Consider the following 18,486-nt stretch of genomic DNA (forward strand, 5'->3'; position numbering starts at 1 on the left):
ATTCAGTTCTAACAAAATTTCTTCAGCATTAGACTCCAAAAAGTAAATTCTGTATATTGTTATTGCTTACAAATAAGTTCATAAGTGCTAAGTGTAATACAAATATGTATTATAAGAATTTTTTAAGTGAGTTACGACTAAATGAAAATTTGATTTTGAGTATCCTCTTTTCTTTCTGTATCCGTGAGTTCATTCAGATTAGCCCAGATTAAAGCTCTCCCTCCGGTTAGTTCAGATTGCTGCTAAATGTTTTTGTTGAAATGTAACATTTCATTGGCTTTTAGAACCACTTCTAGAGTATATGTAAGATGCTGCTCTGTGATTGAAAATGAGTAAATATTTAACTTACTCAACTTTTGGATGTCCGTATCAAAAACTCTTAAGTTTTCTGTTGTTTGTTTTGGGGTTTTTGGTAAACAGGTAATATACTTACAAAAATTTCAAATTCAAAGCATATAGAAGAGTGTACATTCACCTCCCTACAGAAAACTATTGTTTCTAGTTTCTTCTTTGCCTTTGCAAAGATAATCTTTGCATATGCAAAGCTACATGCACTTTTTAAAATACATTTTTTTATACTATATAAACCATTCAATAGCTTGCATTTTTCACTTACTATATTTTGTAAGTTGTTCCTTATCAATACTTAAGGAGCTTTTTCATTCATTTTTAATCACTACATAGAATCCATTGAAAGGGTGCATGGTAATCTTGTTAACCAGCTTCCTATTGATAGACATGTAGGGTATTACCAGCCTTTTGTTATTACAAACATTGCTATATTGAATATATACATAGTTTAAATTTCAATGGGAAATTTATGACTATTTTCTCTTAGAATATTGAATGATGTGCATTTTGCATGATGTTTTACAAACTTTTGTAACTGACAATGTAAATTTTCATCGTGCTTGTGAAGAAAGACACTTGAATGGTTATCAAAATACCTATTTTTGTTAATTAATATTTGAGTGGAAAATGGGATATGGTGATTTTTTTTTTTTTTTGATTAGTGTTAGGTTACTATAATACAAGGTTCAAATTTACGTCTGCAGATGTTTTTTAGTAAGGAATAGAAATAAAAATATTAATTCTTTTATTTATATTACTTTTAGATGTTAAATGTATTAAACTTAAAAGTTGTTGATATATAAAAGTATTCTTTGACCTTGCCTTCTTTGTGGGATGTATTAGCCTGCTACAGTTCAGTGAACGAGATATATCATATTGCACACAAAAAGTTTCATTTGCTAGTTTTGCTGTGTTTCTTAGGTGATACTTGTTCTTAATTCTTGTCAGTAATATAGTATTTAAGTCACATGTCAAAATCAGACTCTTCTACATTCAAAACATTTAGTACAATAATGTATTATAGAGTCTTTTATGCTAGGAACCACCATGTTTCATGTGTATTGAATTATAATAAATTTCTGGTAACTTCCGTTAAATCAAATTTCCGTGAACAAGTTTATGACTTTCATCTTACACTGATGGCCTGGACTACATAAGTAAAATCTGGTCTCATTTGAAAACATAATAATAGGCTTATAAAATATTTTTTGTTTGTTTAGATCATAAATTTTGGATATTTACATAATTTTTGTAGTTCACATTTCACAGAATCCATACAGCTTAAGAATATCTCATTTAGTCCTTCCCACATACAGCATCGTCTGTTTTCTGAATCAGACCCAAAATATTCCATTTTAAACTCAAAATAATAGAAGTCATTTTTTTCCTAACAAGGAAAAGCATTTTGTTGATCAGTGATATTATTTTGGTAGTTTTCAATAGGTAAGACCCTGGGAGATTTTCAGAAAATGAATTAATGATTATTTTGTTTTCTCCAGGGTTGGAACGAGTGACTATGCTCTTTTTGGGTTTGCACAATGTTCGTCAGACCTCAATGTTTCCCCGTGATCCCAAACGACTTACTCCTTAAGGAAACTGTTGCTTTTTATTCTTTCCAGTACCTGCTATTAATCAGGCTGTACCTTAGGTACTTAAAATATGCAATAAAATAAATGTCTTATCCAAAGTGCCACAATTACTTTTGGACTAATTCAGTATAGGTTACTTTAAAAGAGAAGATTTTTATAACTTTGGACATGCTTCAGTAGGAAATGGTTGAACATTTTAATGAAAAATTCATATTGTTATGTTAAACGTTCATATATTGCATTACTACAATAAATGTTAACAGCAATTTTAAACAGATAATATTGTGTAAATTTTCTTTTCTATATTGCAGTGGCTACAATATTAATGTCTTACATTTTCAATATTTGGTCTTATTTTTTTAAATTCTGACGTTGAGGTAAGAACAATTTTAGGGGAGTATCTGAGATTTTAATGAATGTATAATTGGCATATCATGGAAAATTAGGCAGAAAATATCAATTCTTAAAAATTGTGCTCAGAAATCATGTAAAGCAGGTGAGAATACTGGTTAGAAAATATACAATATAATATTATATTAAATTGTTAAATAATCTAAACCTGAATTTCAATAAAATTTTAAAGCTAATTATAGTTGTTTCTGTGTAACTTCATGGCAATGTGATTTTATAACTGGTTCTTGGCATTTATAATTTGGGAGAAGAAAAAAAATTGACATCCAGTTTATGTAAATGCTTGAAAGCAAATGAAAACTGATATATGCATAACATGTATTAACCAAGAGGTAAATTCAGATGGGTGTAAGGATACAGTTCTTAAAGCTGAAAGCTTGGGTTGCTTTAATAGTTTATTTCACATAGATTAAAAAATATTGCAGAATTTTCTGTTTTTGTTTTTAACTGGTACTGGCATTTAGTGAATATCACTAAAATGCACTCCCACTTCCCTCCCAAAATGAAATTTCTGTTTAAGAATTAGTTAGAAACACTTTTCCTCTAGATTTTTAAATATGTTGATGCTAATGTTAATTTTATGGTGAACCACACATAATGGTGAGGAACAAAATAATGTAATGCAGGTGTTTCCTACAGGAAAAGGAAAAATAATACAGAAAAAAGTAAGGGGGTCAGAAAGGTAGAACATTACCCTTGGATCATATATATCTGCCCATTATTTTTTAAAGTTAATTTATTTCACCATCTAGATTATGAGCTCTTTGAGAGTAGAGACTCAATTTTTATATCTTTCTTTCATAACCTACCAAAGTATCTTGAGTTTGGTAGGCACCCCAGAAGTGTTAAATACATTTAAGCTACACCAAGAATAAAATGAACTATACCTGTTTTTTCTGTATTGCATAATCCCCAAGCCCCAAAATAGTATAATAATAACAGCCCTAGATCTATTCTTCTCAAGTTCATAGAATTATAGCTTCTTTCAAAATAAATGGTTTATAACGTCTTAGAATGATGTAATCTTTGTATGTAATTTTTTTTTATAAAGTATTTCAAACATGTCAACCAGATTAGAGCATGATAAAAAGGACACCCCTATACTTGCCACCAGGCTTTATCAAATCTTAACATTGTCATATTTGCTTCAGATATTTTATTTTCTTTTTTAGAGAAAAAGTAGTGGATACAGTTAAGTTTTCCCATTTACCCACCCTGATCCTGTTCCTTCCTACCTAGTGATAACTACTATATCAATTCAGTGGGTTTTTTAAAATTCTTTTCCATGTTTTTATATTTTAACTAAATATTTGTTTCTATAAACATTGTCTAGTATTATTTTGCAGATTTATTTGATATGTGTATTCTGGGATTTTGATGGAGTTATCTTGAATTTATAAATAATTTGAAAAGACTTGGAATTTTCATCTATTCAGTCTACCAATGAGTGAACATGGTATATCCCTTCCTTTTTTGGTATTTTTTCTTTAATTGTGATGTTCTTTAATATCTTTCAAAATTACTTTTTAATTGGGAATTCCCTGGCGGTCCAGTGGTTAGGACTCCATGCTCTCACTGCCCAGGGCCCGGATTCGATCCCTGGTCAGGGAACTAAAATCCCACAAGCTGCACGGCACAGCCAAAAATAAATTACTTAATTAAATTAAATAAATTACTTTTTAATTTTTCGTTTATGCTAGGAAACCTTACCATTTTTTTTCTATTGGAAATGGGACCTTTTTTTTCTCTTTCATTTTTAAATTGTTAGGCATAAGAACACTATCGGTTATCAGTTTTTATTTGTTACTTTTTTTATGCAGCAACATTCCTGAACTCTTATTAGTTCTATAGTTTCTATTGAGTGTCTTGTATGTTCAAAGGAGATAACCATGCACGGAAGGATAGCATAGTAGTACAAAGTATGGATTCTGTGGCTGTACTACTTGGATTAGGGTTAGGGTTAAGATCCTGATTTTGCTGTTTACTAGCTTTGTAACCTTGGGTAACTTGCTTATCCTCAACTTTCCTTATTTTCATAATCCTATCTCATGGGACTACTGTGGGAATTAAAAAGCATGAAACTCTTAGAACAACACCTGGCGCATAGAATAGTGTCTGGCAAATAAAGAGAGTTTTAACCCTTCCTGTCTAATTCTTGTGTCGTATTTACTTATTGTATTAGTTAAGCCCTTCAGTAGAATGTTGAATAAAAGCAGTGATGTGGGTGTGCTTTTCTTGTTTCTGAATTAATTTTTTTTTTTTAAGTTGAAGCTGGGATCCATGTTCTTTTATTTATTTATTTTTTTCTTTGGCTGTGTTGGGTCTTCGTTGCTGCACGTGGGCTTTCTCTAGTTGCAGCGAGCGGGGGCTACTCTTCATTGCAGTGCATGGTGCCCTTTATCAGGTTAATGAGTTTCTGTTAAGAATGAGTCTTGAATTTGTCAAATACTTTTTCTGTATTTGCTGCAATTTTTTTCCTTTAGTTTTGAATATGACAGATGATAGTAATACAAATTCCTGATATTTTTCTGGAATAAATACTACTTGATTATGATGTCTTATTTTGTGTATGTACTACTGAATTCGACTTGCTAATATATACAACAAAATTCATTCATCTTAAGTGTGTAGTTCGATGTATTTTGGTAATTTTATATAGTCAGGTAACCTCCACCTTAATCAAACTACAGAATATTTCCATTGCCCTAGAAAGCTCCACAGTGCATCTTTATAGTTGCCACCTCTGGCAACAAAGATCTTTTCTAGAGTTTCATATAAATGGAACAATATATAGTCTTGTGTTTGACTTCATTCTTTAAGCATGATGTTTTTGAGATTCATCCATGTTGTTGCATATATTAATAGTGTACTTCTCTTTATTGATCAGTAGTATTCCATAGGATGGATATGCCATAATTTGCTTATCTGTTTACCAGTTGATATACATATAAGTAGCATCCAGTTTTTAATCTGTAGTGAATAATGGTGCCATGAACATTTGCTTGCAAGTCTTTGTGCAGGCCTGTTTTCATTTCTATTAAGTACATACCTAGGAGTGAAATTTCTGCAAACTATAAGAAGGTATATTTAGCTTTATAAGATACTGCCATACATTTTCCAAAGTAGCTGTAGCGTCTTGCATTTCTGCCAGCAGTGAATGAGAGTTTAAGTCCACCAGCCTTGTTTCTCTTTTTCAGGATTATTTTAACTATTCTAAGTCCTGTGCCTTTCCATTTAAATTTTTAAAGGAAGTCTTTTTTTTTTTTTTTAAACTTTGGGTTTATTTGATTTATTTATTTATGGCTGTGTTGGGTCTTCGTTTCTGTGCAAGGGCTTTCTCTAGTTGTGGCAAGTGGGGGCCACTCTTCATCGCGGTGCGCGGGCCTCTCATTATCGCGGCCTCTCTTGTTGCGGAGCACAGGCTCCAGACGCGCACGCTCAGTAATTGTGGCTCACGGGCCTAGTTGCTCCGCGGCATGTGGGATCTTCCCAGACCAGGGCACGAACCCGTGTCCCCTGCATTGGCAGGCAGATTCTCAACCACTGCGCCACCAAGGAAGCCCTAAATTTTTATATCATCAATTTCTTCAGAAAAGCCTGCTGAGGTTTTGATTTGGATGGCACTGACTCTATAGATCAGTTTGGGGAAAATTGCCATCTTAACAGTATTGACTCTTCCAATCCATGAATATAAAACATCCCATTTTTTTTTTAGGTCTTCTTTAATTTCCTTTTGTAATATTTTTTTTTTAGTTTCCAGTGTACTAGTTCTGTGTACTAGTTCATCATACCTCTTTGTAAATCTAACCATGTGCTTTTAGAAAGAATGTGTATTCTGTCCTTGTTGAGTGTAGTGATAGAGTGTTTATAAAAAGTATTACTGGGTTTTTTGTCTAGTTCTTTCAATTGCTGAAATCAGACATGATTTTGGAATTGTCTTATTTCTCCCTGTAACTCTGTAAATGTTTGATTCATGTATTTTGAAGCTTTGTTATTAGGAATATACACTTATATGATTGTTGTGTCTTCCTGATTTAAGTGGCCCTTTTATCTAATGAAATGCCACTTTATAACTCCAGTAATGCTCTCTCCTGAAATCTGTGTTATCTGATATTAATATAGCCATTCTCATCTTCCTGTGGTTATTGTTTACATGGTACATCTTTTTCCATAATTTACCTTCAGCCCACCTCTGTCTTTAATGAGTTTCTTATAGACAGCATATAGTTGGATCTTGTTTATCCATTCTAACAATCTACATTTTAATTGGAGAGTTTATCCCAAAAGTTTTAATGTAGTTATTTATATGGTTAGATTTGTATCTACCATTTTTTGTTTCCTCCTTGCCTCTTCTGTTTTATTTAATGTATTTTTCCTTTCCTGTCTTTTTTTTAATGACTATTTCAATAGTTTTTAGAATTTCACTTTAGTTTTCCTGTTGGCATTTTAAGTAAACATTTCTTTTTTTTTTTTTAGTGACTGCTCTAATAATTATAATATACATTCTTAACATTTACAGTCCACTTAATAGTTGCTAATTTTATATTTAAAGATTTTATATCTATGTTTATATCTGTGTTCTTTTTCATGTTCTCTTTCAGTTTGGATATCTATGGCGTATCAGTCTCTGATTTTTGAAATAGTTTATTTAAGAGAGAGTTGTTTTTGTTTTGTTTTGTTTTTTGGCCAGGCCACACGGCTTGCGGGATCTTAGTTCCCCCAACCAGGAATCGAACCCGGGCCCCCTGCAGTGGAAGCACGGAGCCCTAACCACTTGACTGCCAGGGAATTCCCAAGAGAGAGTTTTATATTTAATGGGATAATGTTCATAGTATTCTCAAGGTTTTTAAAAAAATTAATCTCATCTTTTTGTGCCTTTTCTAACTTTTTAAAATTATTATTAGACATTTATCTATTTTTAAAATCTCTTCAGCTGACATTTTGAACTTTTGATTCTATTGATCCTCTCTATTTTTTGTATTTTAGTTCATTAATTTCTGCTCTTGTATCATTTTTCTTCTTTCTGCTTTAAGTTTTTTTTTTTTACACCATTAAATCCTCTTGTTGCCTGCAAACAGTTTGCTGTCAGTACCGTATAGTTGTTTTTCCTTTGTAGATAATCTGGCCTCTTTCCTTGGTAGCATCTAAGTTGCCTCTTTATCTTTGATATTCTACTAATTCCTTATGATCTTTTTGACAGTTATTCATCTTGTTCAGTATTCAGTGTGCCTTTTGTCTAGGACCCATATCTGTTTTCAATTATGGAAAATTCTCAGCAAGTCTCTCTTCAAATACTGCTTCTTTACCATTTTCTCCATTTTTTTTTTTTTTGAAACTCTAAATAGCTAAATTTGGGCCTCTAACCATTCTATTGTCTCATATTTTTCATCTTTGTCTCTAATCTGTGTATGGATGAATTCCTTGGTCCTGTCTTCTGATGTATTTAATTATTCTTCAAATATGCCTTGTCTAAAATTAACCTCATTTGTTGTATTTTTTTATTTCAGTGACTATATTTTTCACGTCTAAAGTTTCTAATTAGTTTTTATCTCATTTATGTCTTTTTGTTCATACATTCTTTGGTGACAATTATGCCACCATTTGTGTCTTTCAGTTTTTTATTACATTGTACTACAAAATATTTTTGCCTATGTCTAATTTTGTTTTTGTCTCTTCTTGACATGTGTTCACATAGAAGGGGTTATCACATGTAAACTCATTGGACCATCTTGAGGAAGATGACTATAATATGAAAGAAGAAAATAATGCTTAAACAATGAGTAGATGCTATCTCCTAGCACAATAGTTTTTGTACTAAGTTGTTACCAGTTGATATTTGCAGTGGCTGAGTGTAGCAGGCTCCACAGGAAGTTCTGTCTAGCTGTTGCATGGAGCACAAAGGGTTCTGCTAGAGTAGAGTCAACTTTGTAATGAGGCTTTGTCATAGACCCATCTCTTGTATTGCATGACTTCCTGCATTTCAGATTTTTTTCTTTTTCTCTTTAACTTATTTATAGTAACAGTACTTTCTGAAGTCAAACTTTGTTAACTCAAGCTGAAACATGTTTAAGACTTAAAAAATATTTTTCCTTTAAGTGACTGTTATATACAGTACATTACTGTATAGATGGATCAGATAGGAATATATTTTTCAGCACAGAAGCTCCTGTAAGCTCTGGAAGGTTTGGGGTTTTTTGTTTGTTTTCATTTTTTACCAGCTTTATTGAGATATAATTGATATATCTGGAAGTATTTAGACCATTACAGTTGTCTTGCCCAAGGGTCAGCCTTCTTTTATAATTAAAATTTTAATTTTAAACTTTTTAATTAATAATTGACTTATAATACTAGATTCAGATGTACAGTATACTGACTTGATATTTTTATACATTACAAAATGATCACCAAGATAAGTCTAGTTACCGTCTGTCACCATAAAAAGTTATTATAATATTATTGACTATATCCCAATGCTGTACATTTCATCCCCATGACTTACTTTACAACTGGAAGTTTGTACCTCTTAATCTCCCTCACCTGCTTCACTCATCTCCCCACCCTCTCCCCTCTGGCAACCACCAGTTTGTTCTATCTGAGTCTGTTTCTGTTTGTTCATTTGTTTTGCTTTTTAGATTCCACATATAAGTGAAATCATATGGTATTTGTCTTTCTCTCTTTCACTTATTTCACTTAGCGTAATATCTTCTAGGTACTCATCACAAAGGGCAAGATTTTATTCCTTTTTCTGGCTGAGTAATATTCCATTTTGTATATATACCAAATCCTCTTTATCCATTCATCTATTGATGGATGCAGGTTGCTTCCGTATCTTCCTTATTATAAATAATGCTGCAGTGAACAAAGAGGTGCATATATCTCTTCAAATTGGTGTTGTTATTTTCTTTGGAAAAATACTCAAGAGTAGAATTGCTGGATCATGTGGTAGTTCTATTTTTAATTTTTTGAGGAACCTCCATACTTTCCATAGTGGCTATAGTAGTTTACATTCCTACCAACAGTACACAAGGGTGCCCTTTCCTCCACATCCTCGCCAACACTTGTTATTTGTTGTCTTTTTAATAGTAGTCATCTGACAGGTATGAGGTGATATCTCATTGTGGTTTCGATTTGTATTTCCCTGATGATTAGCGATGTTGAGCATCTTTCCATGTGTCTGTTGGCCATCTGTATATCTTTCTTAGAAAAATGTCTATTCAGATCCTCTGCCTATTTTTTAATTGGGTTTGTTTTTTTGATATTGAGTTGTATGAGTTCTTTGTATATTTTGGACATTAACCCCTTATCAGATAAATTGTTTGCAAATATCTTCTCCCATTCAGTAGATGGCATTTCCATTTTGTTAATAGTTTCCTATTCTGTGCAACGCTTTTTAGTTTGATGTAGTCCCATTTGTTTTTCTTTCCCTTGCCTGAGGAGACATATCAAAAAAATATTGCTAAGGTCAGTGTAAAAGAGCAGACTGCCTCTGTTTTCTTCTAGGAGTTATGAATTCAGGTCTTGCATTTAAGTCTTTAATCCATTTTGAGTTTATTTTTGCATATGGTGTGAGAAAGCTTGAAATCTCATCAAGCACCTTTTCCGACCACAATGCTATGAGATTAGAAATCAGTTACAGGAAAAAAAACTAAAAAACACAAATACATGGAGGCTAAGCAGTGCACTGCTAAATAACCAAGAGATCACTGAAGAAATCAAAGAGGAAATTAAAAAATACATAGAAACAAGTGACAATGAAATCATGATGACCCAAAATCTATGGGACACAGCAAAAGCAGTTCTAAGAGGGAAGTTTATAGCAATTCACTCTCACCTCAAGAAACAAGAAAAATCTCAAACAATCTAACCTTACACCTAAAGCAACTAGAGAAAGAAGAATAAAGAAAACCCAAAGTTAGTAGAAGGAAAGAAATCATAAATATCAGAGCAGAAATAAATGAAAAAGAAATGAAAGAAACAATAGCAAAGATCAATAAAACTAAAAGTTGGTTCTTTGAGAACATAAACAAAATTGATAAACCTTTAGCCAGACTCATCAAGAAAAAAAGGGAAAGAACTCAAATCAATACAATTAGAAATGAAAAAGGAGAAATTACAACTGACACCACAGAATTACAGAGGATGATAAGAGACTACTACAAGCAACTATATGCCAATAAAATGGACACCTGGAAGAAATGAACAAATTCTTGGAAAGGTACAACCTTCCAAGACTGAAGCAGGAAGGAAATAGAAAATGTAAACAAATCAATCACAAGTAATGAAATTGAAACTGTAATTAAAAACCTTCCAACAAACAAAAGTCCAGGACCAGATGGCTTCACAGGTGAATTCTATCAAACATTTAGCGAAGAGCAAACACCTATCCTTCTCAAACTCGTCCAAAAAATTGCAGAGGAAGGAACACTCCCAAACTCGCTCTACAAGACCACCATCACCCTGATACCAAAACCTGGCAAAGATATCACACAAAAAAGAAAATTACAGCCCAATATCACTGATGAACATAGATGCAAAAATCCTCAATAAAATACTAGCAAACAGTACCCAACAGCACATTAAAAGGATCACACACCATGATCAAGTGGGATTTACCCCAGGGATGCAAGGATTCTTCAATATATGCAAATCAATCAATGTGATACACCATATTAACAAGATGAAGAATAAACCACATGATCACCTCAATAGAGGCAGAAAAGGCTTTTGACAAAATTCAACACCCATTTATGATTTTAAAAGTCTCCAGACAGTGGGCATAAAGGGAAACTACCTCAACATAATAAAGGCCATATACGACAGACCCACAGCAAATATCATTCTCAGTAGTGAAAAACTGAAAGCATTTCCTCTAAGATCAGGAACAAGACAAGGATGTCCACTCTCACCACTATTATTCAACATAGTTTTGGAAGTCCTAGCCACGGCAATCAGAGAAGAAAAAGAAATAAAAGGAATACAAATTGGAAAAGAAGAAGTAAAACTGTCACTGTTTGCAGATGACATGATACTATACATAGAAAATCCTAAAGATGCCACCAGAAAACTACTGGAGCTAATCAATGAATTTGGTAAACTTGCAGGATACAAAATTAATGCACAGAAATCTCTTGTATTTCTATACACTAACAACGAAAGATCAGAAAGAGAAATTAAGGAAACAATCCCAGTTACCATTCCAACAAAATGAATAAAATACCTAGGAATAAACCTACCTAAGGAGGCAAAAGACCTGTACTCAGAAAACTATAAGATACTGATGAAAGAAATCAAAGATGACACAAACAGATGGAGAGATATACCATGTTTTTGGATTGGAAGAATCAATATTGTGAAAATGACTATACTACCCAAAGCAGTCTACAAATTCAATGCAATCCCTATCAAACTACCAATGGCATTTTTCACAGAATTAGAACAAAAAATTTCACAATTTGTATGGAAACACAAAAGACCCCGAATAGCCAAAGCAATCTTGAGAAAGAAAAATGGAGCTGGAGGAATCAGGCTCCCTGACTTCAGATTATACTACAAAGCTACAGTAATCAAGACAGTATGGTACTGGCACAAAGACAGAAATATAGATCAATGGTACAGGATAGAAAGCCCAGAGATAAACCCATTCACCTATGGTCACCTAATCTATGACAAAGGAGGCAAGAATATACAATGGAGAAAAGACAGCTTCTTCGATAAATGGTACTGGAAAAACTGGACAGCTACATGTAAAAGAATGAAATTAGAACACTCCCTAACCTCATACACAGAAATAAACTCAAAATGGATGAAAGACCTAAATGTAAGACCAGACACTATAAAACTCTTAGAGGAAAACATAGGAAGAACACTCTTTGGAATAAATCACAGCAAGTTCTTTTTTGATCCACCTCCTAGAGTAATGAAAATAAAAACAAAAATAAACAAATGGGACCTAATTAAACTTAAAAGCTTCTGCACAGCAAAGGAAACCATGAACAAGAGGAAAAGACAACCCTCAGAATGAAAGAAAATATTTGCAAATGAAGCAACTGACAAAGGATTAATCTCCAAAATATACAAATATCTCATGTAGCTCAATATCAAAAAGCCAACCACCCAATCAAAAAATGGGCAGAAGACCTAAGTAGACATTTTTCCAAAGAAGACATACAGATGGCCAAGAGGCACATGAAAAGATGCTCAACATCACTAATTATTAGCAAATGCAAATCAAAACTACAATGAGGTATCACCTCACACTGGTCAGAGTGACCATCAACAAAAAATCTACAAACAATAAATGGTGGAGATGGTGTGGAGAAAAGGGAACCCTCTTGCACTGTTGGTGGGATTGATACAGCCACTATGGAGAACAGTATGGAGGTTCCTTAAAAAACTAAAAATAGAACTACCATATGATCCAGCAATCTCACTACTGGGCAAAGACCCTGAGAAAACCATAATTCAAAAAGACACATGTATCCCAATTTTCATTGCAGCACTATTTGCCATAGCCAGGTAATGGAAACAACCTAAATGTCCATCAACAGATGAATGGATAAAGAAGGTGTGGTACATATATACAATGGAATATTACTCAGCCGTAAAAAGGAACGAAATTGGGTCATTTGTAGAGATGTGGATGGACCTAGAGACTGTCATACAGAGTGAAGTAAGTCAGAAAGAGAAAAACAAATATCGTATATTAACACATATATGTGGAATGTAGAAAAATGGTAGAGATGAACCTATTTGCAAAGCAGAAATAGAGACAGACATAGAGAACAAACATATGGACACCAAGGGGGGAAAGGGGGGTGGGATGAATTGGGAGATTGGGATTGACATATATACACTACTATGTATAAAATAGATAACTAATGAGAATCTGCTGTATAGCACAGGGAACTCTACTCAGTGCTCTGTGGTGACCTAAATAGGAAGGAAATCCAAAAAAGAAGGGATATATGTATACATATAGCTGATTCACTACATTGTACAGCAGAAACTAATACAACATTGTAAAGCAACTATACCCCAATAAAAAATAATAATAATAATAAACATTGATCTATCAGGAATTCCCTGGTGGTCCAGTGGTTAGGACTCTACTCTTCCACTGCAGGGGTCATGGGTTCAATCCCTGGTCAGGGAACTAAGATCCAGCATGCTGTGTGGTTCGGCCAATAAATAAATAGATAGATAGATAGATGTTTCGGCCAATAAATAAATAAATAAATAGGTAGATACATAAATAAATAAATATCTAAATAAATATCTAAATAAATAAATAAATATTGATCTAGCCAATTGACTATACTGCAGGGTATTCAACCCAAAGAAAACTATATTTTCTTACTATCAAGACCACATGGATTTGCACTTAATTTTTCTCTAAAATTCCTGTTACTCTTCATTCCTGCTGTTTCTTCAACTGGATTTTTTAAACAATTTGGTGTAGCAATGTGGAGTCAAAAAATGGCCGGACAATCATTCTGAGTCTCAGATCTCCTCATCTGAACAGTGGAGTTAATGCCTACCTTGCAGAATTGTGAGGATTAAATGAGACACATAGGTAAAAGGTCTTCTACAGGTCCAAGATATAAACTGTATTCACTAAACAGGTATTGTTGTTAATGCTAAGGGCAGGCACCTGGTCTTAACCTTTTTGTAGCCCCATATTCAGAGCTTGGTTCTTTGGGACACTAGTCCACCATCTTCTCCGTCTGCTGGCTTTCCAAATAAAATCGCTATTCCTTGCTAGAACAACTTGTCTCTCGATTTATTGGCCTGTCATGCAGTGAGCAGTGCAAGCTTGGACTCAGCTCCCAGGTCAGCCAGGAGGCTTGCTGCTCGTAGCCAGCCAGCCCTGGTTGGGGAACTTTGGGGGTAAGGTGCTAGCAGCTGCCAGGACCACTTGTCCTGAGGATCTTTCCTTCAAAATCCCCCAAAGTGACACCAGTTGCCCCAGTGTTTAGCAGTTGGAGCAAGGAATAGACCAACAGGCTCATTACAGTATGGTCTGCCTATCCAATTGAAGTAGCCTTACATCCTTTCCAACCCAGAGACCAAGTCCTCCTTAAAACCAGGAGAGAACAAGGGCCTGAACTTCAGCTGACTGCAAGAGGGACACATAATGTTACTTACCATGCACTCATCTGTCACGTTAGCTGGGCTCACAGGAAACATCCTGACCAGACTCGCCTGTGAATGGCTGCAGGAAGGAAGAAATTAGCACATCCCCTCCAGGACTTTACCACCTCCCCTTTTAGTATAAAAGAAGCCTGAATTCTAACTCAGGGGAGATGGTTCTCTGGGACACTAGTCCACCATCTTCTCAGTCTGCTGAGAAGACTTTCCAAATAAAGTCACTATTCCTTGCCCTACCCCTGCCCCCCAAAATGACATGTGCCTGATATTAGTTATAAATTGGCTGGTTAATTTCGACAGTTCAGGGAAGAAGATGTTAATAATTAACCCAGGATAAAGAGGAGTTTTACACAGGAGTTTTACTTTTATATTCACCTCTGACAGTGTATTTTGTTCATTTAAATGTGAAAATGTATATATATATATATTTAGTTAAAACACCAAAGTGTGACCCAAAGGCCTTCTTTAAAAATAAGCCATCTATGACAGGGAGCAAGAAATGGGGACCTTACTCCTATAACCACAAGGAAGTGATTTCTTCCAAAAACCTGGGGAAGCTTCAAGGTAGATGCCTCTCCAAGGGTTTTCAGTAGAAGAGGCCAGCTTGGTTGGTATCTTGATTTCAGCCTTATGAGACCCTAAGCAGAGCATCCATCCATTCTGTAGATTTATGATCTACAGAATGGTGAGCTAACAAGTGGATGCTGTTTTAAGTCCCTAAATTTGTCATAATTTGTTATGTAATAGAAGAAAACTAATACACTAGCTGACTTGGATTCAGATCTTAACTTTGTCCTTTCTTCAATTTGTGATTGTGGACAAGTTACTTTATCTCTTTGTTTTCCCATCTGTAAATGGAGATAATAATGCACAGCCCAGAAAGTTGGTGGGAGGACTGGATTAGCTGCACTCGTGCTGGCACCTAGAAGCTGACATCTGCTGCTCGTGAGGAAGAATCAGAATAGCCGAAAGAGTCCCCCAAACTGGCCACCAGGTGGTGCCACCAAACAGGAGCAGCTGAGTTTTCATTCTGAACCCCAAGCTGGACTAGGAAAGGGAAGCAGTGGAGGGGACAATGGGAGTGAGGCTGGCTCTTTATACCTATGACTGTTTACAACTCAGGTGTACAGAATCAAGAGAATTACAAAGGTAAACTGCAGAAAGAAGCTATGCAAAATGTGCAGTTGTAAAATGTAATGAATTACTTAAAACCTATGTCATTCCAAATGTATTTGAGGTAGTTTACAAAATAAAACCATATATCAAAATAATAATAAGTGAGAAAATTGGTGAAAAGAAAAGAAAGGAAAACCGGGGATATACAAACTGTGTGGTATTAAGATCTTTTACCCATGCTAAGGATGGTTTTTGACCTTCCCAGTAATCACTGAAAACAAGGACACAAGGACAGTATACAATTCACAGAGAAATTTGCTCAGAAAAAGCAGAGACCTGGGAGAGAGTCCTCACGTGGATCCTTACAAACCAGGCACCACATCATATTGGGAAAGACTTCTTGGAAAATACACCACAGACATTTATAGTTCCTTCTTGATGTTTTTGTGTGTGTGTGTCTTTTGCATATTTTAAATTCAAATTTTAGTATTTTTCTTCATGATTTTTATGGGTTTCTTATACGATAAGAATAGCATTTTGTCATATTTGCTGTCTATCATATTGCAACAAAAACACTGAAGAGTTAATATCACAATGTATTTATTTAATTTTGTTTATATTTTGACAGGAGTTTTAAATTTTTATGTAGTCTAATATATAGATATATATTTTCTTATATATATATGTGTGTAAGGAATATGTATACATATGTACATATATATTATACAATCTCCTATTACTTTATAGCTAGAATGCATTTTTCCATCTAGAGACCAGTTACATTGCCTTTATTTTCTTCCAGTTTGTAATGGCTTAATTTTAAAAATTTCTGTTGCCTAAAGACTACTGAATTTCAAAACGCATCTGAGGTTCAGGCCAGCGTTCATAAGAACTGGAATGGGTAGTATTCCTTAAGCAAATAAAAGGAAACCTTTTCTAAGAAAAAAAATTTTAATAAAAAATAAATTTAAAAAAATTAAAACAAGCCATCTAGCTAAGAGTGGTAGCCACCAGTTTGCGAAGTCTTGCCATTTTTTTTATATACTCTCTCTTCAAATCATTGTTTGTACCTTGCTTAATTAAAATGAGCCAGACTCTTAATTGCTGCCTGGAAAGTTGGACTAGTGGCTGCCGCTGTTTTTCATGGATTAAGATGTCATTATGTCCCTAGAGCAAGTAAATGCTCTGTCTACTTTCAATGTAGTCTTTAGGGAACTCTTTTTCCAGATAACTTTTTAAAACCTTATCTCTTAAAAATGTTCACCTTCCCTGGCAATCAAATTGAAACACCAGTGAGATATCAAACTGGCAGTGATGATAAGACACGCTTATTGTTTGCACCAGGATGGAGAATTGGGAACTTTGAGGCATTGTTGGTGGAGTGTAAACTGGCCCTCAGCCTGCCTTTCCGGAAGGCAGTTCAGCCGTATGTATCAAAATGTGAATGTGCACTGCCTTTGACCCTGTAAACCTTCACTCTTAGAATTTATCCTAAGAGTACAGGTACTCAAAAAAGATGTTATAAGAATATTTACTGCAGCATTGTTTATACCAGTGGGAAGAAAATTGTTATCAACCTAAATTTCCATTAATAGGTCATTAAATAATGTTTTATCCATATTATAGAATGTTAATCAGTCATTGAAAAGCACAATACAGGCAGTCCTTGCTTTGCATAGTTGTGCAGGACCCTAAAAATGACCATACAAACCCAAACTGTGCAAAGCAATGTCAAAAATCAAAGGGGGAAAATACGATTGTTCTGTGACCTTAAAAATTTGTCAAGTGTAAAAAAAAAAATAATAAAAAAAAAAAAAAAAAAAAATTTGTCAAGTGTTAACAATTCTTTTAGTGTTAGTTACAAGTGTATAGGGAAATTAAAAAATAGTAAAATTAATATTTACTTAATTGTACATTATAATTTAAAATATTAGAAACATTAAGAATTAAAATTTTAGTCCTTTGTAAAAAAAATTTATTAAGAGTAATTTGGACAGTGTTTCCCTTCTTCTTGTTTAGTATGGAGTGGCCATCTCTCCTATGTTTTGGTGAATTGTCATACTACTTCTTAAATTCAGATAAGCTTCTGACACTTTACCCTTTGTACTTTCAATGTCATGAAATATCTCCAAGAGTTGTTTCACTGTGAAGTTTTTTGCTGTTGTCACTTCATCTGAAATATCTTCATCCTCGCCATCATAGCCACTTTCTTTGTTTATGTCAAGAAGTTCTTCTAGCTGCATATCGGGAGTTTCTCAAATGGTGGCAGTGTCAACACTCCCATGTTCTTATTTCCTCTATAAAGCCATTTATGTTTGATTCAAATTTTACTCTGTTTCTTTGCTACACTTTTATTTTTGTTGGACAATTCCCACTTTCAATTATCTATTTTTGTGAAATATCGCATGGGTTCATCAGTAGGAGACAACATAACTACCGTGCTTTGCTCTCTGTATGAACGGAATAACATGTGCAGTGATCAGTCACTGACAAACTTTGAAAGAAGTGACATGATTGGTCACAGATCATGACAAACATCTGTTATTTACGGAGTGATATGTGGACTAAAGAGCTAGTAATCATGTTTGTATTTTAAGGTAACTGAAATTTGAACCATGTTGTTAGGGGACTGGTGTGATTTAACAAGACAGCTGAAACTGAAAATCGTACTTATCAGAACCATGCAAAGCTAGGACTACATATATATGTGTATTCATTGTCATTGAAAACTCTTCTTGTGAGCTGGACATTATTTGCCCCTTCTCCTCTCTGCTGTGTGCCCAGGGAAGCCAACTTCTATGGACTACATCAACCAGGTAACCTTCCCAATGTCTTCTAATTGGGTTTGGTCATTGGAAGGCACCAACAGGAG

At 34.2% G+C, this 18,486-nt stretch overlaps 1 protein-coding gene across 1 annotated transcript in view; it reads left to right on the top strand.

The window, feature by feature from the left end:
- Positions 1-2,456, top strand: part of DARS1 (aspartyl-tRNA synthetase 1) — a 66,551-nt gene extending 64,095 nt beyond the window's left edge. Inside the window, exon 16 of the mRNA XM_068545197.1 lies at positions 1,851-2,456. Within this exon, the coding sequence (XP_068401298.1) occupies positions 1,851-1,942 (92 nt within the window). The 3' untranslated portion in view covers positions 1,943-2,456. The remainder of the gene's footprint in view (positions 1-1,850) is intronic.
- Positions 2,457-18,486: the final 16,030 nt, after the last annotated feature.

Source organism: Eschrichtius robustus, chromosome 5, assembly GCF_028021215.1.
Source record: "Eschrichtius robustus isolate mEscRob2 chromosome 5, mEscRob2.pri, whole genome shotgun sequence".
Taxonomy (NCBI): domain Eukaryota; kingdom Metazoa; phylum Chordata; class Mammalia; order Artiodactyla; family Eschrichtiidae; genus Eschrichtius; species Eschrichtius robustus.